Source organism: Hesperophylax consimilis, chromosome 12 (genome assembly GCF_061612785.1).
Source record: "Hesperophylax consimilis isolate HC1 chromosome 12, BYU_Hcon_1.0, whole genome shotgun sequence".
Taxonomy (NCBI): domain Eukaryota; kingdom Metazoa; phylum Arthropoda; class Insecta; order Trichoptera; family Limnephilidae; genus Hesperophylax; species Hesperophylax consimilis.
Genome location: NC_142847.1, coordinates 32,416,823 through 32,443,065, shown reverse-complemented (window position 1 = coordinate 32,443,065; position 26,243 = coordinate 32,416,823). Strand labels below are relative to the sequence as shown.

The 26,243-nt window shown below is 34.4% G+C and overlaps 1 protein-coding gene across 1 annotated transcript in view; it reads right to left on the bottom strand.

Moving 5' to 3' along the window:
- Gyc32E (Guanylyl cyclase at 32E) overlaps nt 1-26,243 on the bottom strand; it is a 345,132-nt gene that overhangs the window by 185,754 nt on the left and 133,135 nt on the right. Inside the window, exons 8-9 of the mRNA XM_089637598.1 lie at nt 12,665-12,782; nt 981-1,130 (exon numbers count right to left, since the gene is read on the bottom strand). Of these exons, the coding sequence (XP_089493724.1) occupies nt 981-1,130; nt 12,665-12,782 (268 nt within the window). The remainder of the gene's footprint in view (nt 1-980; nt 1,131-12,664; nt 12,783-26,243) is intronic.

The window sequence follows — 26,243 nt, the reverse complement described above, 5'->3', positions numbered from 1 at the left end:
CAAACCACCAGGCGAACACATTTCATATGTGTTCTTATTTTGTGTTACTATTATGTAAGTATGCATACATTATTTCGTACTAACAATCATGCATGCAGGGACATTGGAGGGTCTAGAATCGTTTTAAAATAAATGTAGCTTCTTTTTACAAAAAAAAATTAGAGTCCTGACGTGTGCGGCTAAGGAGGTTAAACAATCAGTTTCCTCACACAGCCGTCGGGAAAGGGTGGGTCCCCTCCAATGTAGGTCTTTGAAAATGCAATCTAGGTCGAGAAGTTAATTTGAGAAGGTAACCAAGTGACGGAAGAAGTCACTTGGTTACCTTCTGTCTGTGCGCTTAGTTCTTTTGAACTAAAAAAACGGATTTTGACAAGAGTTTTCAATATCATTTAGATTTTTTTCCAAATGTTTTGTATAAATAATGCATGCATTTTGTATTTATAGAAAGAAGAGAAAAGTCGATGTTTTGTAATCAAGTCGTAAAAAAGTATTTTATATAACGCTGGCTAAGCTTTATGAGATACATCAAAATAATGTACTAAGGAATTGTATATCATAAAAGGCCTACAGAAAAGTCAGCGATGGTATGTTTCTATCTCCTAAGGATAGTCCCCAGCAAAGCCGGGAACACCTCAGCTAGTATGCACTAAAACTATTTTGCGCTTAACGCAGCTTGAACTCTTTAGCTTGCTAGTTGAGTTGTAGAAATTATAGTAATTCCCTGCACTATCTCTTCTTCAAGTGACAAAGGGATAAGAAAGAGAATAATAAGGATATAGGTATACATTATAGTGAGAATATATCTGCAGTGCCCGAACAGATAATACTAACATTTAAAGATAATACTGTTGAAAATGTAAAACATTCAACTCATACATTGATTGACACTCTTACCAACAAATTTCAACCAGAAAACAGTGGATCCATAACGGAATAATGATATGTAAATAAATTCTCGCTGATAAAATATTTATTTTTACCTCTCTGTACGATGTCGTGTCTCCTCTGGGGATCATAGATCTGATCATCCACCGAGATGACGATGTACTCCCCGTGGTCCAGTAGTCTTCTCCTCTGAAGACAGGACACGAAGTCCACCAGCGCAATGTGCTCGCCCAGGAACACGTAAACTGGAAAGGTTACGTTATATTAGTTATGTGGTTATAGGCATGATACAGCGTGGTAATTGTAATTTCGGCAAATAAACGAGTTTCGGTGTTGGCCAAAGATTAGCCGAATCTTAGGCTCAGTCGAAATATACGTTCGTGGTTTTGGTGGTGTGACGTGTGAGGCATGTGTGTATACTTGTAGAATAATAATAACATTATTTTAAAAGAAGCTGTTATATAAAAGTTGTCTTTTAGTTAAAAACTTAAGGAATATTTAGTATCAGAATCTGATCAGATCAGAGTATTATTACGCTAGGGTCTGGACGGTATCGGCCCTCTGATTGGTCGAATTCAAATCGTATGTTTTGGGTAAATTCTGCTAACTTGAAAGACCCGATTTCATACTGAAATAGGAAACTTTAATCCATTGGATTAATTACATTACAGTAAAAATTATCAACAATTACGTTTTATATCTTTGACGTTTGTCAAGAATCAAACATTCTCATGTTCCTTGAAAATGTTAATCCCTCTTTTACCGGCCGTTGGAGGGTAATTATTTACTTAAAACTACCGTTTTAATACGCATTTACAAATGAAACAAAAATTTGATTGAACTTAATAAACAACAACTCTTTGCATTTATGATTTTGAAAAATATTGGTATTTAATAGTATTTACGTAAATAATAATTTTGCACCATTTTGACAGAACACTGATATGAAGCTCACGAATAATACGCGTTTGTGCAGGCTCTACCAACCCAATAAAATAACATGAAACACCAATCGGAAGCTAGAAACGCTTTGTTTATTGTAAAATTAGCCAACAAATCTCTAATCTGACATGTACTTATATAGTGTCTCCGCTACCTGATCCCCAAATATGTATAATAAAACAATCATTTGGCCAGATATATATATAAGGTTATTTTATTCGGAATCACTGGACACGGATAATACGAAATATTTTAAAATAAAACCTTGTGATTTTATTTGAAATGAACGAAAACGAATTTTCATTTTTCGTAATTAAAATGCTAAAATTAAAAATTTCCCAAATGCTGTCAGATTCCTTTTACAGAAATTAAGGTTAATCAGAAGGTTTTATTTTAAAATCTTTCGTATTATCCGTGTCCAGCGATTCCGATTATTTACCTATATTAATTTACCTTTACCAATTTAGGCAATTATTCGGAAAAGGTAAATTCGGGAAAAAAAACCTAAATTGATCATTTTATTATTCATTTACTCCTTCCTGTTCCGTGTTTCAACAATATATACTCACCCTATCTCTGTGAATTTTCTAATATCTACCTATTACATTTAACTATTATGTCAGTATCTATCATGTAAGGTCTAGTCAGTCTAATATGTAAGGGGGTCGAAGGGTTGGTAGGTCGTGGCGGGACACATCAAGCTGGATGATGCGCGCCTCAAGAAATGCTACAAATGACATAGCTGCATCAGCAGCACTACCAACAAGTCCAACTCTCTGGCGTCCACGAGCGGTCATCATGGCCCCGCGATCCCTGGGCAATGTGATCACCGGTGTGGGACGACCATCCCACCATCGAGGTCATAGCCGACAGAGAGGGGGCGAATGGCGAAACTCTGGCGCCATAAAACCAGAACACCCCAGCTAAGGGAAGGAAAACCCCTACAGAAAAACCCTCGCCTCCAGTAAGGGGTTGGGCGAGTGGCTAATAATCACTCCCTGTAAAAACAACATTATTACGAAACCGGAAACTAAGCCTCGGACAGCGAAAACACCCGGCAGACAACTTGGCAATCGAAATATAGACTTGAGAATGGCAACATGGAGTGTAAGAACGATGTATAGAAGTGGGGCCCTCGGAGAAGTACTTGGAGAAATGGAAAAGTACAACATAGATATACTAGCAGTGCAGAAAACTAGATGGATAGGCACTGATACATTTGATACTAGAACGCATACAATAATGCACAGTGGCAATGAAAAACACCATGAGTTCGGAGTAGCCTTCATCGTTAATCAAAGATTAAAGAATCAAGTAATTGGTTTTAAGGCTGTAAACGAAAGAATATGCATACTCCGGATAAAAACCAAATTTTTTAATATTTCCATCATAAATGTTCACGCTGAGACAGAAGACAAAGATGAAGCTACTAAGGATACATTTTATAACAAACTGGAGCAGACATATGACACCATACCATCCAATGATATTAAAATGGTTATTGGAGACCTTAATGCTAAAATCGGTCAGGATCCGGCACACCAACAGGTTACAGGAAAAAACAGTCTTCATATGGAAAGCAATAACAACGGATCAAGGGTGATTGACTTTGCAGAATCACGAAACATGATAATAGCTTCAACACAGTTCCCAAGGAAGAATATACATAAATGGACATGGACATCACCTGGCGGCAGATACCATAATCAAATAGACCATATCCTAATTGAAAGAAGAGGGGCGACCAGTATCACAAATGTAAGAAGTTACAGAGGAGCTAACTGTGATTCAGATCACTATTTGGTAGTAGCCAGCTATAGATGCAGAATAGCAAGAGATAGAAGAGGAAATCAGCCAAGTATCCCAAAGCTAAACATCGATGCTCTTAAAACACCAGAAGGATTGGATAGATACCACGACTCACTGTCAACAAACCTACCAAACCAACTGAGTGATCAGCTCTCCTCAAACGATTTAGAAGAGGATTGGACCAGTCTGAGAGATGCACTGCTGAAAGCGGCAGAATCAAGCATTGGAAATAGACCTAGGAAGGTTAGAAATCCCTGGTTCGATGAGGAGTGCATACAGAGCGTCTTGCAAGAAAAATGAGCTAAGAAAATTATGTATAGAAAGAGGAACAAGATCAAAAAGACAAGCCTACGAACAAGCACGAAGAGATGCTAACCATTTGATTAAAAGAAAGAAGAGACTATATTTTAACAACATATTGTTGAAAATGGAAAATGATTTTGTTAATAACAATCCACGTGAGGCATATAAAGGCGTCAATGTATTTAAAAAGGGCTTCAAACCCAACACATCCCTGTGCAGAGATAGTAATGGAGACATAATAGGAGATAAGGAAAAGATTAAGACTAGGTGGAAAGAATACTTCCAACAGCTCTTGAATCCCAATAACAACCTGACAGTCGAACCAACTCACATTCCGGATGAGCTAAATAATGATGAAACGACTAGAGCGCCATCGGTGGCAGAAGTAAGGGCTGCCCTAAATAAATTGAAAAACAATAAAACACCGGGAGGAGACAATATCCCGGCAGAGCTCTATAAATATGGAAACGAACATCTGAAAAACCTGCTACACAATCTTATTGTAAAAATATGGACCGCCGAAAGAGTACCAGAAGAGTGGCAAACTAGTATAATATGCCCCATACATAAAAAGGGAGACAAATTGAAATGTGAAAATCACAGAGGAATATCGCTACTTTGTACAGCGTATAAAATCTTCACAACAATTTTGAAAGAAAGACTAGAACGTCATTCAGAGAACTTGCTGGGAGAGTATCAGGCAGGTTTTAGGAGGGGGAGATCCACCACTGATCAACTCTTTACTACTCGACAAATCCTGACAAAATGCTGGGAATTCGATATAGATATATATCAACTATTTGTTGACTTCAAACAGGCATATGACAGTATAGATAGGGAGAAAATATATGAAATACTCCTAAATTTTGGTATACCGCCCAAAATAGTCAAGCTTGTAAAAGCAACGATGGTTGGATCACGATGTCGAGTAAGGATAGGAGGTGAAACAACGGAGGATTTTAACTCTCCCAGGGTCCGAAACTTTCCCTGGTCTCCCAGGGGCTGAAACAAGGTGATGGCTTAGCTCCCACTCTTTTCAATATTGTTCTGGAGCACGTCGTGAGGAAGACAATGATTGCTACCGACTCAAAAATTTGCTACAAAAGCAATCAAATAGTATGGATATGCAGACGACCTTAACATTGTCGGAAGATCCTTACAGGCTGTAAGAGAGGTGTTTGACCCTTTGGAGACTGCAGCAAGAGAGGTGGGCTTGCAAATCAATGAGAACAAAACTAAAATTATGATGCAAACCAGAACCCCACACCGCAGAATAAAAGATAAAGTGAATTTTAAAAACTCCTATAACTTTGAAGTGGTCGAAGAGTTTGCCTACCTGGGCTCCATCATAACGCAGGACAACGAAGACCCAGTAGAAGTAAGAAAGCGCATCACAGCCGCTAACAACACTTACTTCGCGTTGCTGCCAGTGTTCAAATCCCGAAACGTCCATAGGAAAACCAAAATAACCCTGTATAAAACAATTATTAGAACGGTCTTGGCCTATGGATGTGAGGCGGGAACACTGACAGCAAAGTCTGCGGAACGGCTGGACACCTTCGAAAGAAAGGTACTTCGAAGAATCTTAGGAGCGGTGCGAGAGGGAGAGGCATGAAGAATCCGCCACAATAAGGAGCTATATGACATCTACCAAGCTCCCAGACTCTCTACTCATTTACGGCTCCAAAGACTAAGATGGGCCGGACATGTGCACCGAATGCCAAGCACACGTGTACCAAAGAAGGTTCTAACAGGACACCCGGGAGGCAAACGAAAGGCGGGCAGACCTAGGCTGAGATGGGAGGACGATGTCAGGAAAGATGCCAGAGGACTACTCCATGTTGCAGATTGGGAGACGACGGCCGAAGACAGAGGGCGGTGGAGGCTCATGTTAAAGGAGGCCAAGGCTCGAAATGGGCTGTAGCGCCATTGAAGAAGAAGAAGATTATGTCAGTATCACTGAAACTGTGCGAAGCCCAAGGAAGTGCCGCCCGCAGAGCCTAGCTGCTAGTACTATTTATTTTGTCAAAGTTTATAGTTTAAATAATAATAAATTATTGTTTGCTATTGCCTAATATAAAGATTATTCAAACTAGACTAATTTTTAAACTATATATTATGTAGTTAGTAGTTTTGTCAATTGTTTAAAGTCAAAGTACCGACATCATACATTGAAAAACGAACCAAAAAGCGCTAAAATTAAAGAGATTTTCTCATTAAATTTATGAATTTTATACTCAACTCTTACAAGTTTAAGAGGAAGCTAAGCCAAAAATGTGTATATTATTGGTATACCTTGTATTGTAGTCAATAGGCGTTAAAATCGCATGACAAACAGAGTCTAGAAACGTTCTATTTCAAGCAAAAAACTGGTTTTTATTTATTTTCTAAGTACTTTTATAAGAAAACAAAAAGTTAATCAAGTGAAAATGTCACAGATAATCTTAGCTATAATACGGTATTTTTTAAAGTTGTTTCCTTTACGCGTTCATACATTTCTATTGAAAAAGTTTAGTAGCTTACATTTATATTTTTATTGAGTAATTTATTATTTTATTTGTATTCTACTCAAGCGAAACGATAGGAAAACCTTCAATTTATCTAAAGCATTTTTTTGGTATTCATAATGTACACCAATTCGTTATAAAGATTAATCAAAATAGTGATTTAGTATTAAGCTTCACCTTAACAATGAAAACACATAATTTTAGGTGTTTGTTAACTTGTTTATACAAGTTTCAGTTCTGTTTTCGGCCAAAACTAAAACAGAAGCCGAAATTTAAAAGGTTTCAGTTTTGGCTAAAATTTTTGTTTCGGTTGGTCACTACGTCACTAGTAATAGGTTCAGGTTGGTAAGGCTGGTGAAACTTGGATATACAAATGGTATGAGTTTTCACACGTTTCTTTTCTGCCATATTCTATTTTCATCCTAAGACTGGCTAGATAAGATATGAATTTTCGGTTTATTTTTTATGCGAGTCCTTCACAAGAGTCCTAACTGCTTCCAACCGCCTGGAGCCAGTTGGACCATGGCTTCCCCAAATAGTGTGAATTCTGAAACTGACGGTAGCGGGAAGGGGAAGGAGATAAGGGAAAGGAAGGTTGGAAAATACTTAGATATTCATGCAAGGCTTATTTTTGAATCAGAAAAGATGCACAAATAAATATCATTTCTACAGATTTGCTGACGATTGCTCGGCGTTCATAAGCCAAAAATTGTCAGAAATAATCACAGGTAATTAGAGTAGATATTTAGTTTATAATTAAATAGATAAGAGAATTAGTTGAAGTAAATTAAGGTAGAGGTTATATTATAGGTTCAATTCAACCGAATTTTTTTATCTAATTTTTTCTCTACGCATTTTTCTTTAAGATTAGAATATTATCGTCAATGATTGAATATTACAAATTAAGGATTTGCCCAAGAAGTTAGTCCACTATTAAAATATTGAATATCCATCCTAGAATTGTGAGAGAGCAAAGAGATGTGGCATCTTGAAATTAAAAATGGATATATCTTTTTAAGACACTAAGATTGCAATTAATTTTGAATGTAATCTTGTAATAACAGACAAAGTTCACAAATAGCGGATAAAAATAGATAGGGTCTATAGATCTTTAGAGCACAGGCGTCAGGTAGGTATGCTGTCCTTGTTCTATCGGTATTACAATGGAAGATGCTCTGAGGAACTAGCGTCATTGATCCCTTCGGCACCGGTGCGTAGTCGGGATACACGCCAAACGCGCGCCCAACATTTGTACACGGTTGACATTTGTCACATGCGAACGGGTCGCTTCTACGATTCGTTCTTAAGTTCAACAGCTCGGCTGTGGAACGAACTGACGGCCTCTGTGTTTCCTCCCTCCTACAACATGGAACTCTTCAAGATCCATGTTCACTCCTTCCTCTCCACAAAAAGACCCTCCACACAGCATCCCCAAAGATGACATATGCCCTGAGGGAAATTATTTTCTTCAGGGCCTCCTGTGTGGAGTTAATATAAAAAAAGGGTCGGATTAGCTCAGTGGTAGAGCAAAACACTGGCAAGACTGTGTTCTATTCCTAGACGCGACCGAATCTTTTTCTCTTTAATATTTTTCGTTGAAAAGTTGTTGATATTATTAACAAGGTCATTTCAAAAACAAACTTGCCTTTTACATAAATTAAAGTTCTTCTTACATTAAAGTAATCGTGGTAATTTTTTTTAAAGTAGTTACTTACATAGCTCCGGTAAAAAGTATGCATTAATTACAATTAAGGAAATCCTCTTAAGTTTCCCAAATATTTAGTTACCGCGATAATGATATTAGTTAATTATCCAACATAATTTAATAATGGAGATCAGCTGTTTCAGGTTTCTCAACACGAGTTATGATAAAAAAATTAATTCAAGAAAAAAGGGTAGAAAAGTTTTCAATCCCACAGTAAATTTTAAGTTAGGTTTATTTAAATTAAAATTTAAACTTGGAAAGCTATCGTGAATATTTATATAAAGTTTTGGTTTGCCTCAATGCAGCGCGCAGCTCTTGGAATATAAACACAAGTTAACTATACTTCCTAAATATTTAAAAAATAGTTTTTATTAATTATTAGGTACTTAGCTATTTTAATCTGTCAACTTCCTATGCTAGAGATGTAACATAGGGACATATCTTGAAAAATACTAAAAAATGCAATGACGCTGCAATAATCTAGACCTGTTATTGTCTCTAAAAAATTAAGAGAAAATGTGAAGATACACTCTTATATTTTCAGTAAATTCTTAATTTTGTTCATGTATGACAAAGACAGATATTCAAATAATATGTGTGTGTGGATGAAAAAAGTGATGGAATTGGTCGGTGTTTTCGTATAAAAGTTGCGATGAATACTACATTCTGCATCACGGGTGTGACTAAAATGACAAGATACGCCCAATCGTTTGCACTAAGATGAATACGTAATGCTGTATTAAACGACATACTATCGTAGGTTGTCCTTCTTATACTTATGTGGTATTATGATCGCTATCTTACTCACTCCAATGGCGCTGAAAATCTTCGAGAAACAATCGAAATACATAGTAATTAATAATTTGTCTGTTTTTACTGATGAAATGTTATTTCTCGGCTTTTTCTAGCGTTTGCCGTATAATGCAAATACTTTCTCAACACACACAACGGCATTCTGGCACTTTTTATGCAATGGAGGTAGCACACACAGTTTAGTTCTAAAACTACGAAATTTAAAGGGCTTCAATTGACGTTTCTTTTGCTTGCCACATTGTTCGTTCCCTTTATACATATTGTCATTGCAAACATGTACTCGTATTTTATGATACAATTGCAAAAAGTAAACAAAAAATAAACTTTCTATTTGCCGACTGTCATCTCAGGCAAAGCACTGATCAAACAAATCAATAAATTTCTATAAAACTTTTTTTAATGTGAAACTACACAATAAATCCAATCTCAGCTGGTATCAACATACCGACGGAAGTGAGCGAGGTGAACAAAAAGCGGAATAATGAAAGAAGTAAAGAAGGTTCGGTGTCAGTCATTAGATAACTTCTTATCAGAGCGATACCTGAGATCGAGCATTTACATTGTCCATCATCAGGCCAGATGCACATGAAAACGTTGGGTAAAGAACAAGTCACCGTGGTCAAGAGGTTAGGCTCTCGACCAAAGATATTAGAAGAACGAGATGTGCTATGAGCAGTTCGTACTGAGTGGAATTGTTTTGCCGAGTGTCGCCTTTTTGTTCACCAATACTACTGCACACCTTCGCTTGCGCTGAGGTATCCGCACTAATACATAGAACAGATTTCTGTGCGTACACGTCCCGATACCGTTCAAAGTACCCTAATTAGGTAGTACTCCGGCTACGGTCCGGCGGCCAACATAGCATATCTCGTTCTTCTAATATCTTTGCTCTCGACCAACAAACAAATCCCGGCGTACGCAAGTAAATCTTATCTGATGAATATGTGTTATTTCACAATTTATTCATTTAAAATAAAACATAGTTTACCTTCTTACGGCAATTTAAGATACTCTCAGTATCGCCCCAGTATAAACCACCAATCAGAATTGAAATGTTGCTTGAAAAGGCTTTGTCTTGAATTGGCTACCTTCAGCTTCACAGCATACCCCAATTGGGGATGCCATAGTCTCACTAGCTCCAGACGAGGACTTGGGACTCTTGTGTGGTATTCACATAAAAAAGAGAAAGCCCAACATGGCATAGTTACCCAAAAATTATCTACGATAAAGAATTTTATCATCTCTTTACTATGTATGCTGCTATGGTAAGACGAAGTAGTATTTATTCATAAAAAAATTAAATAGCTTTCAGCCGCTCATTATTTTCGAAAACTAACTGCGATAATATAACATAGTTCAAGATTAGTTTTTATCTTCATACAACCTCATTAGTAAATGATGTTATGATTTACAATTATTCTATGCTTAATTATTCACATAGAGAATAAAACTATCACTGCCTAACTTTTCGAATACCTACAATGTTTTAAATGAGTCAACACGTGTTATGATATTTGAAAATGGAAATGCCTCTTTTCGTGGCGTGTGTTCAGTGACCAAATAAATTACTTAATTCAATGCGTGTGCCTCATAAAAGGTATTTTCTGTCAACACCTTAAAACTTTAGAGGTAGGGCGGTTATGACGCCGTTCATTCCTGTGAAAATAATAAACAAAATTAACAATTTCCTTCGTTGAGAATACCTGAATGATTATATTATATTTATCAAATGGGTGTTTCCGAGTGGAAAGTAAATACTGAACCAAAACAAATAGCGTTATGAAAATCATACACGTTAGTGGACTATTTTAATTATTTATTAAATTAAGTTTGTAACTGACATTTTAGGAGCATTAGAGTTAATAGCAATAATTATTATTAAAGATGTGGGCTTCACTAGGCTCTCTTCGTATACTTATGATAATTTGAAATTCTGGTTGTGCGACTGTCTGTGATGTAACTTTAGTTCAATAAACTTGTAATTGTTTTGAATTCAAGTGTCATTTTCAAAATTGGAGCTGATTATGTTAATAATTAAGACAAACGATAAAGTGCCTAGGTAGTAATGTACGTGCTACCTAGAATATAAAAAATTAACAGAAAATTATTACAGTTGTAATTTTCAGAATTGGACCTGATAATAATAATAATAATAATAATACTTGGATGACTTGTATAGCGCCGTTTTTGTGCAAAAAAACCTCAAGGGCGCTGTACAAGTGATCTATGTTATTACTTAACTATTTATGGAGAAAATATACAGTACAATACTTACCTGGTAGGTCACTTGAGATTAACACTTAATTAACATTATCTAATTGTTTATTGGCGAAATTTAGATACAGGATTTAGGACTTAATTGAAAAATTGAATATAACTGGACTTTCTCTTAGGATTGGTATATTTAATTTAAGGGTTCGACAGCTTAAAAAGGTAAGTTTTGATGTGTCAAGAGATTAAATAAGTCAACAAGTACCTACCTACCTATAGTATAATATTTTTGTTAGACAATTATTTACTGAGTAAAATAATTTCCTACTTGGAGCCTATTTTATCTTTGGGGATGCTGTGTGGGGTCTTTTTTAAGGAAAGGAAGGAGAGGAAGTTCTGGAAAATAAAAAGGTATGAAGGGTGGGTAAGAATCAGGGGATCAGTGTGTCCAGGAGTGACGGACATATGAGTATGGATACATCAATGGTCGAGAGATCAGTTGGAGAGGTCAAAGGGTCTCCCCAAACTAGCCTCTCCCGATCCGGCATGCCAAGCAGCTGGTTGTCCAGCATCCTGAACACACTTCACCTGATGAACCCTCTTCTGAAGCCAGTGAGATAATGAGTAATCTATCACACCTTCAATTGAAAAATCTTGTGCGTTGTGAAATATTCTGGAAGGAGTAGGCACATTGAGAAAAAACGATCCTGTTAAAAAAGTGACAGCTTGCGAACTTCCTGATAAAATAATAGTCATTCGGAATAAATCGAGAATTCATGTTATTTGCCTAATAAATATCATGACAGAACGCTTTGTATGAACACTTGTTCCTATTTGCTACTTCTCATTTGGGCAATACTCACCTTATAATTATTTCACTTTGAAACGGAAAGCATTGAAACTAAAATTTAGATTTAAACATTCACATTTCATTAAAATGATTTGCACCCAAATCACTAGGTTACGTAAGATAACCACAATCTAAGTAGAGCCAAAATTCATGACACAATTGGTAAATATTAAAATGATTCGAACCTTTAGGTATGATCCTAAACTAAAAACCTAAATTAATTATAATATTGTTCATTTTCTATACAGGGTGTTAAGGGACGTACTTGATTTACTTTAACAAGTGATTCCTGACATTATTTGGAGTAAAAAATGCAAATGAACTGTTGGTCTCCGAAGACATTTTTTTGGAGACATATATCGTAGATACCAGTGACAACATGTGAAAGATTTAAAAAAAATTAAAAAAACACCCAAAAGTCACCGAAGACCCAAATTTAATTTACATTTTTTACTCCAAATATATCAGGAATCACTGGTAAGTCAATTACGTCCGTTAACAACCTTGTATATCTATAGATAGTGATAACAGATAATAGCAACTTTAATTAGAACTATCTGGATATTTATAGATGACATAGGATTCATTCTAGAATTAGATTGACAGTATTAACGGAAGGGAAGGATTCGAAAGACTTACCTCTAGTTCTGGAAAATGTAGCTTCGACGATTCTCTCCATGTCTGCAATATGCCTGGGAATGTAGTCCGAGTACTGGTGTTGGGCGGTGATAGTCAGACCGTGAATTGTGGCTAACTCCTGGAACAAAGAACATTTTAATAATGAAATCCATCTTCTGTCTCTGGATCGCTTACACGAAGGCATTTCAATGAAATTGTCAACCAACTGAGAAACGATATTGAGTTATTTAATAAAAATATTGTCTATTCAATGTGTCCAATGTGTCCAATGTGTAGGTTATATAATTGCGTGGGATATGACGATTGAGACATATTTTTCCGCTCGAGCGATTGGTTGTTTATATATATTTATTTACCACCATTTTACTTAATTGATATATTTCCCCAAAATGCGTCAATAGCGCTTGTCTATGACATCTATATGCTCACAATCAAAATACACATCATTCCGTCGTCTCAATTAACTCAGTAAATGATCAATAAGTAACTGTCAATAATAAAATAAATATTTATTGTTTGAAACATTCCACAGATGGTTGACAATTATTACATTAAAGAAATTGCGATTGGGACGTGAATTGATATTACACTCCAATTACAAATATTCAAGGCATGGAAAATCAAGGTTTAGTTGTTACTAGGCCACAATAACCTACTCTTTATTCGTGAAATAATAGAAATAATAATGATCAAAATAAAATATAAAATGTAGTAAGTATACATTAGAGAGAAAGAGAAGAAAGAATGAAAATAAATAATAATAAAGCAATTACTATTTTTAGATCAAATACTTATATTTGCCATGACGTCATATTAGCTTTTATTTAATAAAATGAACTTATGTTTTTTCAAATATAAGAAGCTATATAATATGTCCAAATCTTCATATTCTACAGAATTATCAAACCTTCATCTTCGAGACATTTTATAGAAATAGGCAATATTGATATTAAATAACTCAAGATGAAATGTTTTATGACTTCTTAAATAACGTCTATCAGAAACTTTATTTGTATCAAAGACGTAAATTGACGTAACTATTGACAATTGATGTCGCGGGCGCTTTATAAACCTATAGAATCTTCTCAATTAGATTTCTGTATGATACAATTTTGGGCGTACCTAAATAAAATAGGTTCAAATATTTGTAGTTCGAAGATTGTTCATTTTGTTCTTTTCACAGCCGTTAGTTTCAATCAATAATATCTCATCAAAGTTAGAATAGCAGTATTTTTGGTAAATATTTTCGCTTTCAGAAGCTACTTACATAAATCAACCCTTCAGGCTTTTAAATGTTTTTACTTACGACACGGTGGAAAAAAAAGCTTTATTATATTAAACTATAATGATTAATAGATATTTTTTTTTAATTATCGTAAAAAATAATACCATTTTAGAAACTAGATAATATTATCGTTGAGATGTTTGTATTTGAAATAAACATTGTCTAACTAACTAACTAACTAACCATCACGCCGTTTCCCCGCAGGGGTAGGCAGAGAAGACGGACCGCCAAACAACTCGGTCTTGGCACACACTCCTTGCCTCATTCACATTCATACATCGTCTCATACATACTCTTCTATTGTTCTGACTCTTGACATGGCCCGACTCAAGTATCTGATTCACTTGGTCATGCCATGTCTTCCTCGGGCGTCCCCGACTTCTGCTACCATTCACATTTGCATCGTATATTCTCCTTACACTCCTTTCTTCGCTCATTTGCTCTACATGCCCAAACCATCTAAGCGTCCCTTTCTTGATCTTACTCATTACGCTTACATCAGCCTTGCACTCTTTGCGGATATCCACATTCCTCACACGATCATACATGGTTTTACCACACATACGCCTCAGGGATCTCATTTCAACAGCATTCAATCTACTTTCATCCTTTCTTTGCCAGTTCCATGCCTCACTTCCATACATCAGGGTAGGTACCAGCACTCCATTGTGGACAGCTAACTTCCCTTCTTTGGACAATTTTTTGTTAGCGCCAACTGCGTTCAGTCCTCCATTAATGGAGTTACCTGCATTTACTCTTCTTTCAATATCTCTGTCAGCCTTCCCATCTCTCGTAAACATGCTTCCTAAATACACAAATTCATCCACCTGCTCCAAGTATTCCTCATTCACAGCTATATTGCACACTGTTTTCGTACTTTCTCTTTCAAAGACCATTACTTTAGACTTACTTACATTCATAATTAACTCATTCTTCATGCATACTTCGTTCATCCTAGACACGAGAGACTGCAGATCATCCATACTATTAGCAATCAGCACCGCATCATCAGCATACAACAGGCAACATACTTTCAGATTACTCAAATATTACTAAACATTGTCATTTCTAATTATTACAATTTTAATATCAAACATGAAAATGTTTACAAGAAACTCTCGACTCGAAACGACCAAGATTTGAAATAGTTAAATATTTAGAAAATACGTTCCTTTTTAGCAGGGAATTAGTCGGAAAACTTACTTACACAAAATGACGCCCCAGTCAGATCTGTCTATCAGAGGCTCAAATGTACGGATGCCCTGGTCAGATCTGTCTATCAAAGGCTCTAATGTATGGACGCCCCGGTCAGATCGGTCTATCAGAGACTCTAATGGAATATGATTTGAGGCGATGCTTAATGCTAAATCACTATTTGATTAATCTTTACAAAGAATTGGTATACATTGTGAATACCAATAATACAATGTGATTTAGATAAATTAAAGGTTTTCCTATCTTTTCGCTTGAATAGAATAAAAATAAAATAATAAATTACTCAATAAAAAATATAAATGAAAACTACTAAAAAAAATATTTTTTCAATAGAAATGTATGAACGCGTAAAGGAAACAACTTCAAAAAACAGTATTATAGCTATGATTATCTGTGACAGTTTCACGTGATTATTTTTTTTGAATTATGATGATGAGCCACAAAGTGAATGCTTTTTACAATTACGTCTTATAAAATTATTTACAAAATAAATAAAATCCAGTTTTTTGCTTGAAATCGAACGTTTTTAGACTCCCTTTGTCAAGCGATGTTAATGCCTATTACTTACAATATAAGGTATACCAAGAATATACACATTTTTGGCTTGTAGCTTCCTCTTAATGTAAAAATATTTACACGTGTTGCAAGGGAAAGGATTACCTCAGAAAAAGAACAAAATGTCGGGAATGAAAACAATTAAAAGCGACAGATAAAGGCCAAGCGGCTGCATCTCCTGTATTTACAATCTAATGCTAATCAATAAAACTTCTGTTTAGCATTTTCCTAGAGGTTTTTATATACCTTAAAAGAAATTAAAGTTCAACAAAGGATGTATAAATTATTCACATGCCAGTTTGCGAGTAAACTCTTTGAATAATAAACATCGGTGTGTTGTAAATAACTGAGGCATAAATCCTTTCCACAATACGTTAAAATTATTAAAATTCTAACAGAGAATACTTATTTATGGTCTATACTTAACAAATAAAGCAGGTTTTATATTTAATTCAAACGCATATTTAAAAAAAACTCAGAATATACACTTGACTGGCCTATCAATAAAAAAACAGCCAGAATAATATAATAAAATCATCATAGAATTAAATATTAAAACATGCAAAATGTCCAACATCGGTTCAATAATAACTAAATGGTGGATTGCCATAGGTAGAGGGGAGTATTCTTCTTCTTTCGTATGGTGGGGGGGGGGGGGGGTCAGAGGGGGACATCTAGGTCTGCGAGCCATTCTAAGGCCTCAGGCGTCGCCATGTAAACCTCATCAATCCCGCCGGGGAATGAATGAATGTTGACCACATGTTCGGTGGTCTGCATCGCACCACATTCACACATCGCCGACTCTTTAAGGCCCCATCTGTGCATCATGTGGGCACAGCGGCTATGGGAGCACCTTAACCTATTGATGGCGGACCAGGTTTTGCGAGGCAATGAGAACCCAGGCTGTCTCTCGGTGGGGTCCTATGAGATGTGCATTTCCCACGTTGGCCGTTTGCCACTCATGTTTCCAAATATCTTCTGGGGTGAGAGGTAATCGGAGGAGCCTTTCTATTTCCGCCCAGAAGGGCTTTCGGGACTGCCGGGAGAGGGGAATATAAAAAAGTGTTATGCATAGTCACCTATTAATGACACGCTTATTAAAAACTTGTAGATAGTTTCAATCTATATATATATGAAAATTTTTGTTTGTTTATTTGTCCTCCATAGACTCAAAAACTACTGGATCGATTTCGCCCAATATTTCAGAGTTTGTTTTTATATCAAGAGTGTTTAAAGAGTGGTTTGAACGGTAAAGAATTTGGAGACGCCCGGGGATGACTTCGCATTATATCTGCACTGTAATGAGATGCGGAGTCAAATAAAAGTTGATATAAAGAACTCAAACTTGCTTTGAGTTGTGTAAGTTTCAAAATTTAAATTCACTGTGGGAAGGATTCAGACAAGCGAAAAAGTAGAACCCACCAATATTAAAATATATTAACAAAAAAATATTGAATTGTTCTTTTCATAAATTTAAAAATAGAATTATAATAACGGTGCTTCACTAGTAATATAATATTTTAACAAGAAAATAATTTGAATTTTGTTTTCAAAATTGGAACTGATTTGTTAATCAGTGTACATAATTATAAAACTAAATTAAACTTACGTAAAAAATTTTATTGAAAGTAAAACATAATTTTCATTATTTTTAGAGTTACGACTTACAAACTTAGCTGAAATGAAAATGTTCGTTTGTTTTATCGTTTAACTTTCAAGTTAGGTGTTAGCTATGAGAGGTGTTATATATAGAGCTATTTCGAATATTAATGTGTTGCCATGTATAACAATTAAGTATTTACTGAAGACGTTTTATTAAAACAACAACCTGGCAATTAATTACTTTCGCCCCAACCAGTCTTGGAAAAGATAAAGCGATATAAGTGTTAAGGGCTTAACCATTTACTCGGAATAAGTACATTTTCTCCTTACTTGAATTAAAATTGACAAAAATTCAATATCGTAATTATTATTTGAGCAGATTCAAAAAACGTATATTTATTCCATAATAACCTCTTAGCAACTACCAATAATTCTTACTAGATCTTGGGTTTTATGATACTATGTACACTCCATGTTAACCTTTTAGCAATTACCAATATTTATGTATATTTTTTTAAGATTTTTGAATTTATGATTTACGTATAATATTTTCAAATAATTTAATTTAAACTTTGTACACTTATGTTTTTGTGATTATGTGCATACATGAATATATGTATGTGATTGTATGTGTGTATGTATGTGTACATATATGTGTATGTATGCGTATTAAAGGCAAGGCCAAACCGCCGCGATCATTCTGCGTCCGCGATGGCGGGCACGGTGAGCGTCCTGTGTGCGTGCAGAACCGTTCACACCAAACTAGCGATCAACTAGCGATCAACTAGCGATCAGCTGGCGTCCGTGGCACTCGTACGTTCGTGTCGGTTGTGTGGTAGGTATAGCTCGGAGCGGGAACCATTTAAATAATCATAATCATGTTTGGAGACGAATCTGAAGAAGAATTATTACTTCTAGGGGCTATTGCAGATGATGAAGATAGTAGCTTATCTACCCTAATAACGAATATTTTCGGTTTACGATTTGCGGTTTATTTATTTATTAAGTTGGAGTTTATAATTCGGTAATCGAACTTATGTATAGTGGCTATATATTGGATAAGTTGGCCGATTTTTTTAACCACTGCAAGTGTTTTATTTTAATTTTAATAATATTCGTTATTAGGGTAGATAAGCTATTGGGAAGATGGTGAAAAAGCCCCTGAAAAGTGTAAATTTACTTAAAAGACGGTTTGGTAAGATAAATAATTTCGGGTTGGTAGGATAAAATGAAACCCATAATGCAATTTTTTTAGAATTTATGTATATTTGAATAAACTATTTTTTAATGAATTTTAATTACAAGAGTTTCTTTCGATTTCAATAAATTAAATATCAGATTAATGGGGACAAAATTCTTAAGAATGGTTTACACTTACATAAAACAAATTAATCGAACACATATATAATAATTACAACTTCTTTTGTACAAAATATCAACATAGAACTGTGCTAAAAAAATACACGCGTTCCGGTGCTGTGTAGTCAATACACATCTCAAATTAAGCGATTTAATATCGGAAAAATATGAATATTCATAGCTAATCGATTATGTTTATTATATTTTTTATCAAAAGTGATAATAATTGTAATTTAATTGCTGAAAAGATGAAAAAACCATCGGCAGATGCTAATTTCGTTGATCATTCTCTCTGTATTTGTATCCGACATCATGAGAAATACCACCAACCCAGAGATAATTACGTTGCGTGCAGCGTGCAGATCCTGCAAGCAGCAACTGATCGCGGATGCGAGCGATCGCCGCGTCCAGACGCTGCACAGGACGCCGCGGCCAATCAGAGAACGCTTCGATGTGAACACGTTGCTACAAGTTCATACACAACATCTGATCGCCACCGTGCACGGGATCGCGGACGCGCTTTGATCGCGGCGGTTTGTTCGGGCCTTTAAGTATATGTATATATTGATTAAAAGGTATATATAAGGATACATGAATATATGCGTACGTATGTATGTATGTGAATATGTAAGCCTATATATGCTAATAATACTAACCGCGTCTACAACTGCGCCAGATCCAATTGGGCAGCACCGATGTTTATTTCGTATATTAACTGCTTTAATGTCATCCATTTTAGAGAAATGTGAATGCAAAAGGGCGAGTCTATCTGCTGAGTTTCAGCTCGATCGGATGTCGGGAAATGGGTTAATTTACACTTCCGTTCATTCAAATAGATATTCATTCATTAAAAATCAAATATATCTATTTAAAAAAAACTCAAGCATTTAATGTAAACAGCATTTAGCAAAGATAATAACAACACTAAAAACAACTATCAATGAAATTATTAAACAGACAGACACATAAAACGATAAGAAAATCGTCGCAAATGGGACTAGAACCCTTATATTATTATTACAGCTACATCTGGCTGAAAGAGATTAATGAAATAACTCTATAAAAAACATTGAAAACGACATAGAAAACTAATAAAACAGAAATGAATAACTTTAGTCCGTCGGGCCACCCTAGTGAGGAGGACTAAGAAATACAATTTACTGTACATATATTTAATATCATATTTTGTATGTACAATGTTTAAATAGTCGCTACAATAAAAAAGGTTTATTTCAGTGTATTCCTTTGAGAGTTTCTGTATTTTACAATTATTCATATTTTGGTCGTTAGTCGTTAGGTCCATCATAATCATTTCATAAAAAAACATTAGCGGATGTCTAGAGGTTACGTTCCATTTTAATTGCATGATTACCGTCAGTACTTCTCTCGGTTATAAATTAGAAGCGATTTATTACTAAGGAAATAAATTGAATAACCGTAATTATATCCATCCCAAGCAAAATTGTTTCGTTAATTAATTTGTCTTTCTGTGGATTTAGTATCAGTATGTACTCATCAAAAAAAATTTCATTTTTTGAATTCTATTAATGTCGTAATATCAATCACACTGGATTATTTCCGTGTTCAATTTTTCGAAGGTTAAAAACAGGAAAATTCGTATTTCATATTTAAATTAAACCTGGTCAGATTAATTATCGTTCACATTTCTCCCAAATTGTAATAGGTTTTTCATACGGAAATCACCAAAATTGAAATAATTGATTCAGAAAACTTTCGTAAACCCACGAAGGAAAGTCTTATACGGGACGTATTATAATTAAAGCCCTTGAAATTTTAAAATTCAAGGTAAATATCACAGTATTATACTCCCCGGTTGGCGTCAAATCTGAACGAGTTGTTTGAATAACTAAAGCAAAGTAAACAAATTTTGGAAATGAAAAGGCAGTACATTAAAGTTACATTCATTCGTTTCAGAAGGTCGCGTTGTGGCATAAAGAACCTTTGAGCTGATTTAAAAAAATCAAAAACCGTGATGTATTAGCCATCTTCAGATGATTTTAACTAGAGGTGTCGTTGTTTGACAGCTTTGTTAAGCTCTCTCTTAAAGGGATATTCTACAAAACTAACGCGAAAGATTATTTTCATAAAAAGCGTTTAAAAATTAGTTTTAGCTGAGGGAACACAACACATTTTTTTTAATTTCCGGCAACATTTCAAAATTACAAACATGAAAGTAACCCGCCTCACTAGAAGATTTCTGTTCTGTTCAACCCATGCATACCACTCTCACTCAAAAACCTCAACATTATAACATTTAAATCTCAAATAAAAAGCTGGATACTTAATATAGGGAGAACTGAAATAGAAAATATACTGATATCAAACACAGACTAAAACCGAATCTACTAAACTGAACTATACAAAAAAACACTTTCTTACTAATTTTAAAATTATTTAAAAAAATTAAAAATAAATTACTACCTACATGATATATGTTTATAATTAAAATCGTATGTTACTTTGTTGTAATATTAATTTATTATAATATGTAAATGAAATCCTCAGCACGGGAGATCCCAGTGAGGATATCATTATCTCTATATGTTACTAAGAAAAAAAGACAATATTATTATTATTATTATTATGCTTATGTAAATGCTTCCCCCTTCACGAGCTAGTGTAGCTCAATCTATGGAGGGTGGAAGCAAATAAATAATCATACATTGTCTCTATATTAAATAATAAATAAAATTTGTTTATGTTAATTTTCATTATACTGACGAAGAAGCCATTGGCTTTGAAACATGCAAATTATAATTAATTAAAAGTGGTGTATTCAAAGTGTTTCATTTCCATATAATAAATAAGTTAATAAAAAGTAAATAAAATATGAACAGAAACGCCCTAGAAGAAAACTATACCGATAAAAAAAACCTCCCACATATTATGTTCCTGCATTCCCTCACCCTGAATTTCCTTACCCAACTACCTATCCCTGTCTGAGAGTTTGGATTAACTACCTGAATTTTGTAGTAGTTGTGTCAATTTCAAAAGGTTAAAAAACATTGATTAAGACATTAAGTCCAAAAAATGATTCCCATGCTCCTAGGCCCGAGAAAGACCACTAAAATAAAAAAAATTATCGAATTTCTTAAGAAGTAAGTGCAAATTGAGTTCACATCGGATACATGGACAGTGGACACACTCTCAACACACTTCCATCAGTATATCTCTTCAGTATTTATGTCCGTGTGATAAAAGCAAATATATTTGACAACTGTTTGCGAGATTTTGGCATTTCACCCACGTAAAATTTATTTTTGCAATCAACCTTGTACGCAGTGACCAGCCATTAAATTTGTCATATATATGATAATGACTAAAATATTACACAAAAAAAACAATTTCAAGCATCGGTTGACATTGTTATTACACCGAGTATATATGTTACGCCATATACTAAGTGTTAGATAAATACTCATAACTTTATACTTAATTTGTTAACAATTCAGAGGCTGTGTGAGGAGTGGTCAAGAATAATAGCCGTGAGCTTGATGGCTGAAAACCATTTTACGAAAGCTGAAACGGGTCGCGAATTAAGGGGATCATTTAAATGCCAAAATAAAAATTGCTTGAAAAATTGATTCAATTTTGAATAAAATGTGACGTGGATTAAAACTATCTCCAGCCAAGTGAATTGATTGCTATGATAACGAGGTAACTGAAAACAATTTATTTTAATCAAACTACATTAATTAAATACTCGGAATGTACAAGAAAACTTGAATTTTGATTTACTTTTTTTGAAAAAAGTTTTTTTTAATCTCTTGAAAACTGTTAACAAAATTTGCCTAATATGGAACCATCATGTAAATAGTTGTGTTAATTTGTGAAATCTGCAAATACGGTAATTTAAAGACTTTTAACATTACCCTAACAAAAATACTTTTCTGAATAATTAATATGTAATCATAAAAATATGTACAATTATTGGTTGATGCATATATATTTTGAGTTTTTATTTAACCCTGAAGTATACTGAAAAAGACTGAAAGTCAGAGAATTTGTGTGTGTTTCCGCTTTTTGAAAGATTTTAATTTAAAAAAAATGAAATCAAAGAGAAAAAGTTTTTAAAATGGCTCGCCTAAATACTGAACCAAAATTACTGATAAAGAAAAAAAATCGTATTTATTACACTTCACTTTTGTTTTTTTAGAGGTTTTAATTATTCTCTGGTTAATTTCTTTATTTGAATATAAAGCTTGGTGTTTTTTCTTTCTAACACCGTTTAGTTCATCTTTGTTACCATGACAGTAAGGGAGACACAACGATTTGCATGAGACCATATAAGTTGTTCCGAAAAGCGAATAAATTGACTACGGGTAATATTTGTTTGTTCCCAAAACCAAACAAATTAGCCTGAGCAGTAAATATATAAAAAAAATGTTATCTATAAAAAAAAACGAAAATACTCTCCCGGATGCAAATGACTTTTTTTTTTTAATTTCTCACAGCAAACACGCCGCGAGTGCGGTCGTAAGAGATAAATTTGACTGGAAAGTGCCACAATAATATATGTATTTGAATTACGCACGGTTTCGTTCTTAATGATATCCTGCTAGGCAAAGATAGGCGATGTCCGGTTAACGTGGTAATGATTAAAACGTTAACGGTTAAAGATAACGGTTGACGATAACGGTTAACGGCAACGGTTAACGGTAACGGTTGACAGTAACAGTAACCATATAATAAAACAGATCACAAGAAAACCTTGTGAACGTGTTTCGAATTCCAAATATTTATTTAATCGGGCCTTATTTTCCGTCATTTCTTAAGTTTTACCATAATTATGAAAATGAAATGGGATAGAGATCTACGATATCATGTGAAAGAGAGAGATGTGCGTTCTAAATGGTCTAGAACCAAATGAGACCAAGTCAGTAGCGACATTTGTTTCCATTCAAATTTGTATGGAAGGCACTTCTAGTTTTCTTCCTTATTCTATGAAATCTATATGTTACGGGATTGCAAAATAAAAAACTTAAGATGATCGGACGTATACCCCCCCTGATGGCGTGAAAACAGTTGGCAAGCCAAAAAAATATCGAAAGGTATCGGAAATATTGAAGGGTACGATTTACCGAACAGTACGGTATGCCATACTTTCCCCTACATTTCATAGTTTCCAAAAAATGTAATGTTTCTTTTGGTTAGATAAGTTTTAGGGAAAAACAAAACAAGCTATTAGTATCTCAAATAGAAATATATTATACTCTTAAAACCTATGTTTTCCTGTATATTTTACGTTGATATCTACTACCTACCCATACATGGGTAACACTTCAACGTTCTCAATGATTAACTTAACACATTTACAAAAATATTTTCAACATGAAAGTCCTTCATTTTAAACTACAAGTCGAAAACAAGAGCTTAATTTGTTTGTTTTAATATTTTTTTGAGGAAAATGAGACATCAGTTCTTATAAATATGAGAGTTATAGAGTAACATTTGGTTCTTCTCAAAAGATAAACGCTATATATTATTATGTTTACATAATATATTTAGGAAGTAATATGGAGTTATAAATATCATTACAAATAGCATCTCAGACATTAATTTTGATGCTGCGCACAATTTACCGGAAAACGTACTATAAGCATTATTCAAAAATTTTATATAATGGAATAGCTTATTGAGTAAAACTTCAAAATGTACGATAAAATATTTTGAAGATAATATCAATAATTCTCAATATAAATAAAAAAATAAACAAAAAACTAAAAATTCCTAGAAGCGACGGAATCTTTTTCTGATTTTTCTGTTTAACATTTTTCTTTTGAAAGTTTTTAATACTATCTTTTCTCTTCAAGGAATTTAATTTACTAGATGTCCGACAGTGCTATATAAAAAAAAATCAGTGTGTGGCAAGCCTACCGACGGAAGTGAAACTTTTAGTATTCTTATCTCTCTCTTTTCATTTCATTCTTTCTTTTTTTCTGTCTATTGACATATTTATAAGTAGCAGATGATAAAAAAAAATAAAAGTTATAAAAATATGGGATTCGAACCCGGGTCCTGCATAACGAGTGTCGAAAGCACTGCCTCTAGACCGCGAGGAGAGGTATCTCGCGCGACGAGAACCGCGTATACAACGTGTACTCCTCAATCGCAAATTTTAGTTTTCAAACACGGCAAATGAATAATATCACATAACGTCTCGTTAACGCTTTATATAGGGTCGAATCGAAGATATATCGGCAGTGTGAAGTCATATCTGTCGTTTTTCAAAATATTTCCGTATATTTGTCCGTTTTGGAAAAGATTTATCGTGTTTTAATAGTCTCATACCCGTATGGAGTCTGAATTTGAAAAAAATTTCTAAATTTTGAAAAACTCACTTACGGCTGTGTTTTTTACTAAAAAAACTTGTCACGCACGTCTGCGAGGGTAATTAGTCGCGTTATCGGCCTTGATTAGTAATTTTAATGATTCAAAATAAAAATAATTAATCAAAATACCGAACGACTCTACCGGCTCGATTTGTAAGCTATATTTCGACCAAAATATCATTTAGTCAAAATAACTAAAAGTCGCAGCACGAGAGCATTTTATCACTTCTCCTCGTATTAAAATGATCACAAAAAGAAAAAAAAATAGTTAAAGCGGGGATCAAACCTCGGTTCTTCACGACGAGAGTCGGGCGCCCTGCCTCTAGACCGCGAAGCTGGGTTTGGAGAGTGACCTAAACTAGGTATATAATATTAGCTAGGCTCCTATAGCGAAATGATCACGGTTTTTCGTGACGATCATGAGTCGGTTTTACTCCGGTCCTCGAAAATGCATAACGCGCGTAAAGAAGTTTCACTTCAAAATTATAATCCTTGTTTATAAAAATAAAAACAAAATGAAAACAGCCGAACACAAACATCAAACCAGAAGTAAGGGAAGAAACGACCTTTCCGTTCCAAGCAACAGAGCGGCTTATCAAAAAATATTCTCATATCTCGGTCCTAAAATATATAATAAAATCCCCTCACATTTCAAACTGTGTAAATTGTGATCCTTCGGTCCAAGAGTGACAAAATGGTTGTTGGATCTAGGCAGGACTGATTCCGAAATGTTACTTAAAAATGTAATTTGATAATTATTTATCACGAACGCCTCTATGTATCTTTATGTATCTTTTTATTTATCTTTTTATGTATCTTCGTTGTAACATACTTATTTTATCTAGTCTTAAATCCTGTATTCGTCTAGGATAACTTGAAACCTGAAAATTTGACTGTCCTAAACCGGTAATCCTTCCTAGTTGGACAGTCAAAAGCATAAAATGTAATCAATATTATAAAAAATAAATAAATAAAATAAGTATTATTATTCTGTCGACGCAGTACTTTACACATCGATGATGTTATGTAATGACATAATTCGCAAACAACAGGAGAGCGTCAGAATCAGAGACATTTCCTGTAGGACGCCAAGACTGCAAACGTTGTAGATATTATATAAAGTGTTACGTAGTATTACATCCCACGTGTACATTTCAAGGATTTTCTCAAAAAGACGTGACTCAACGGCTTGATACATTATTTTTCACTA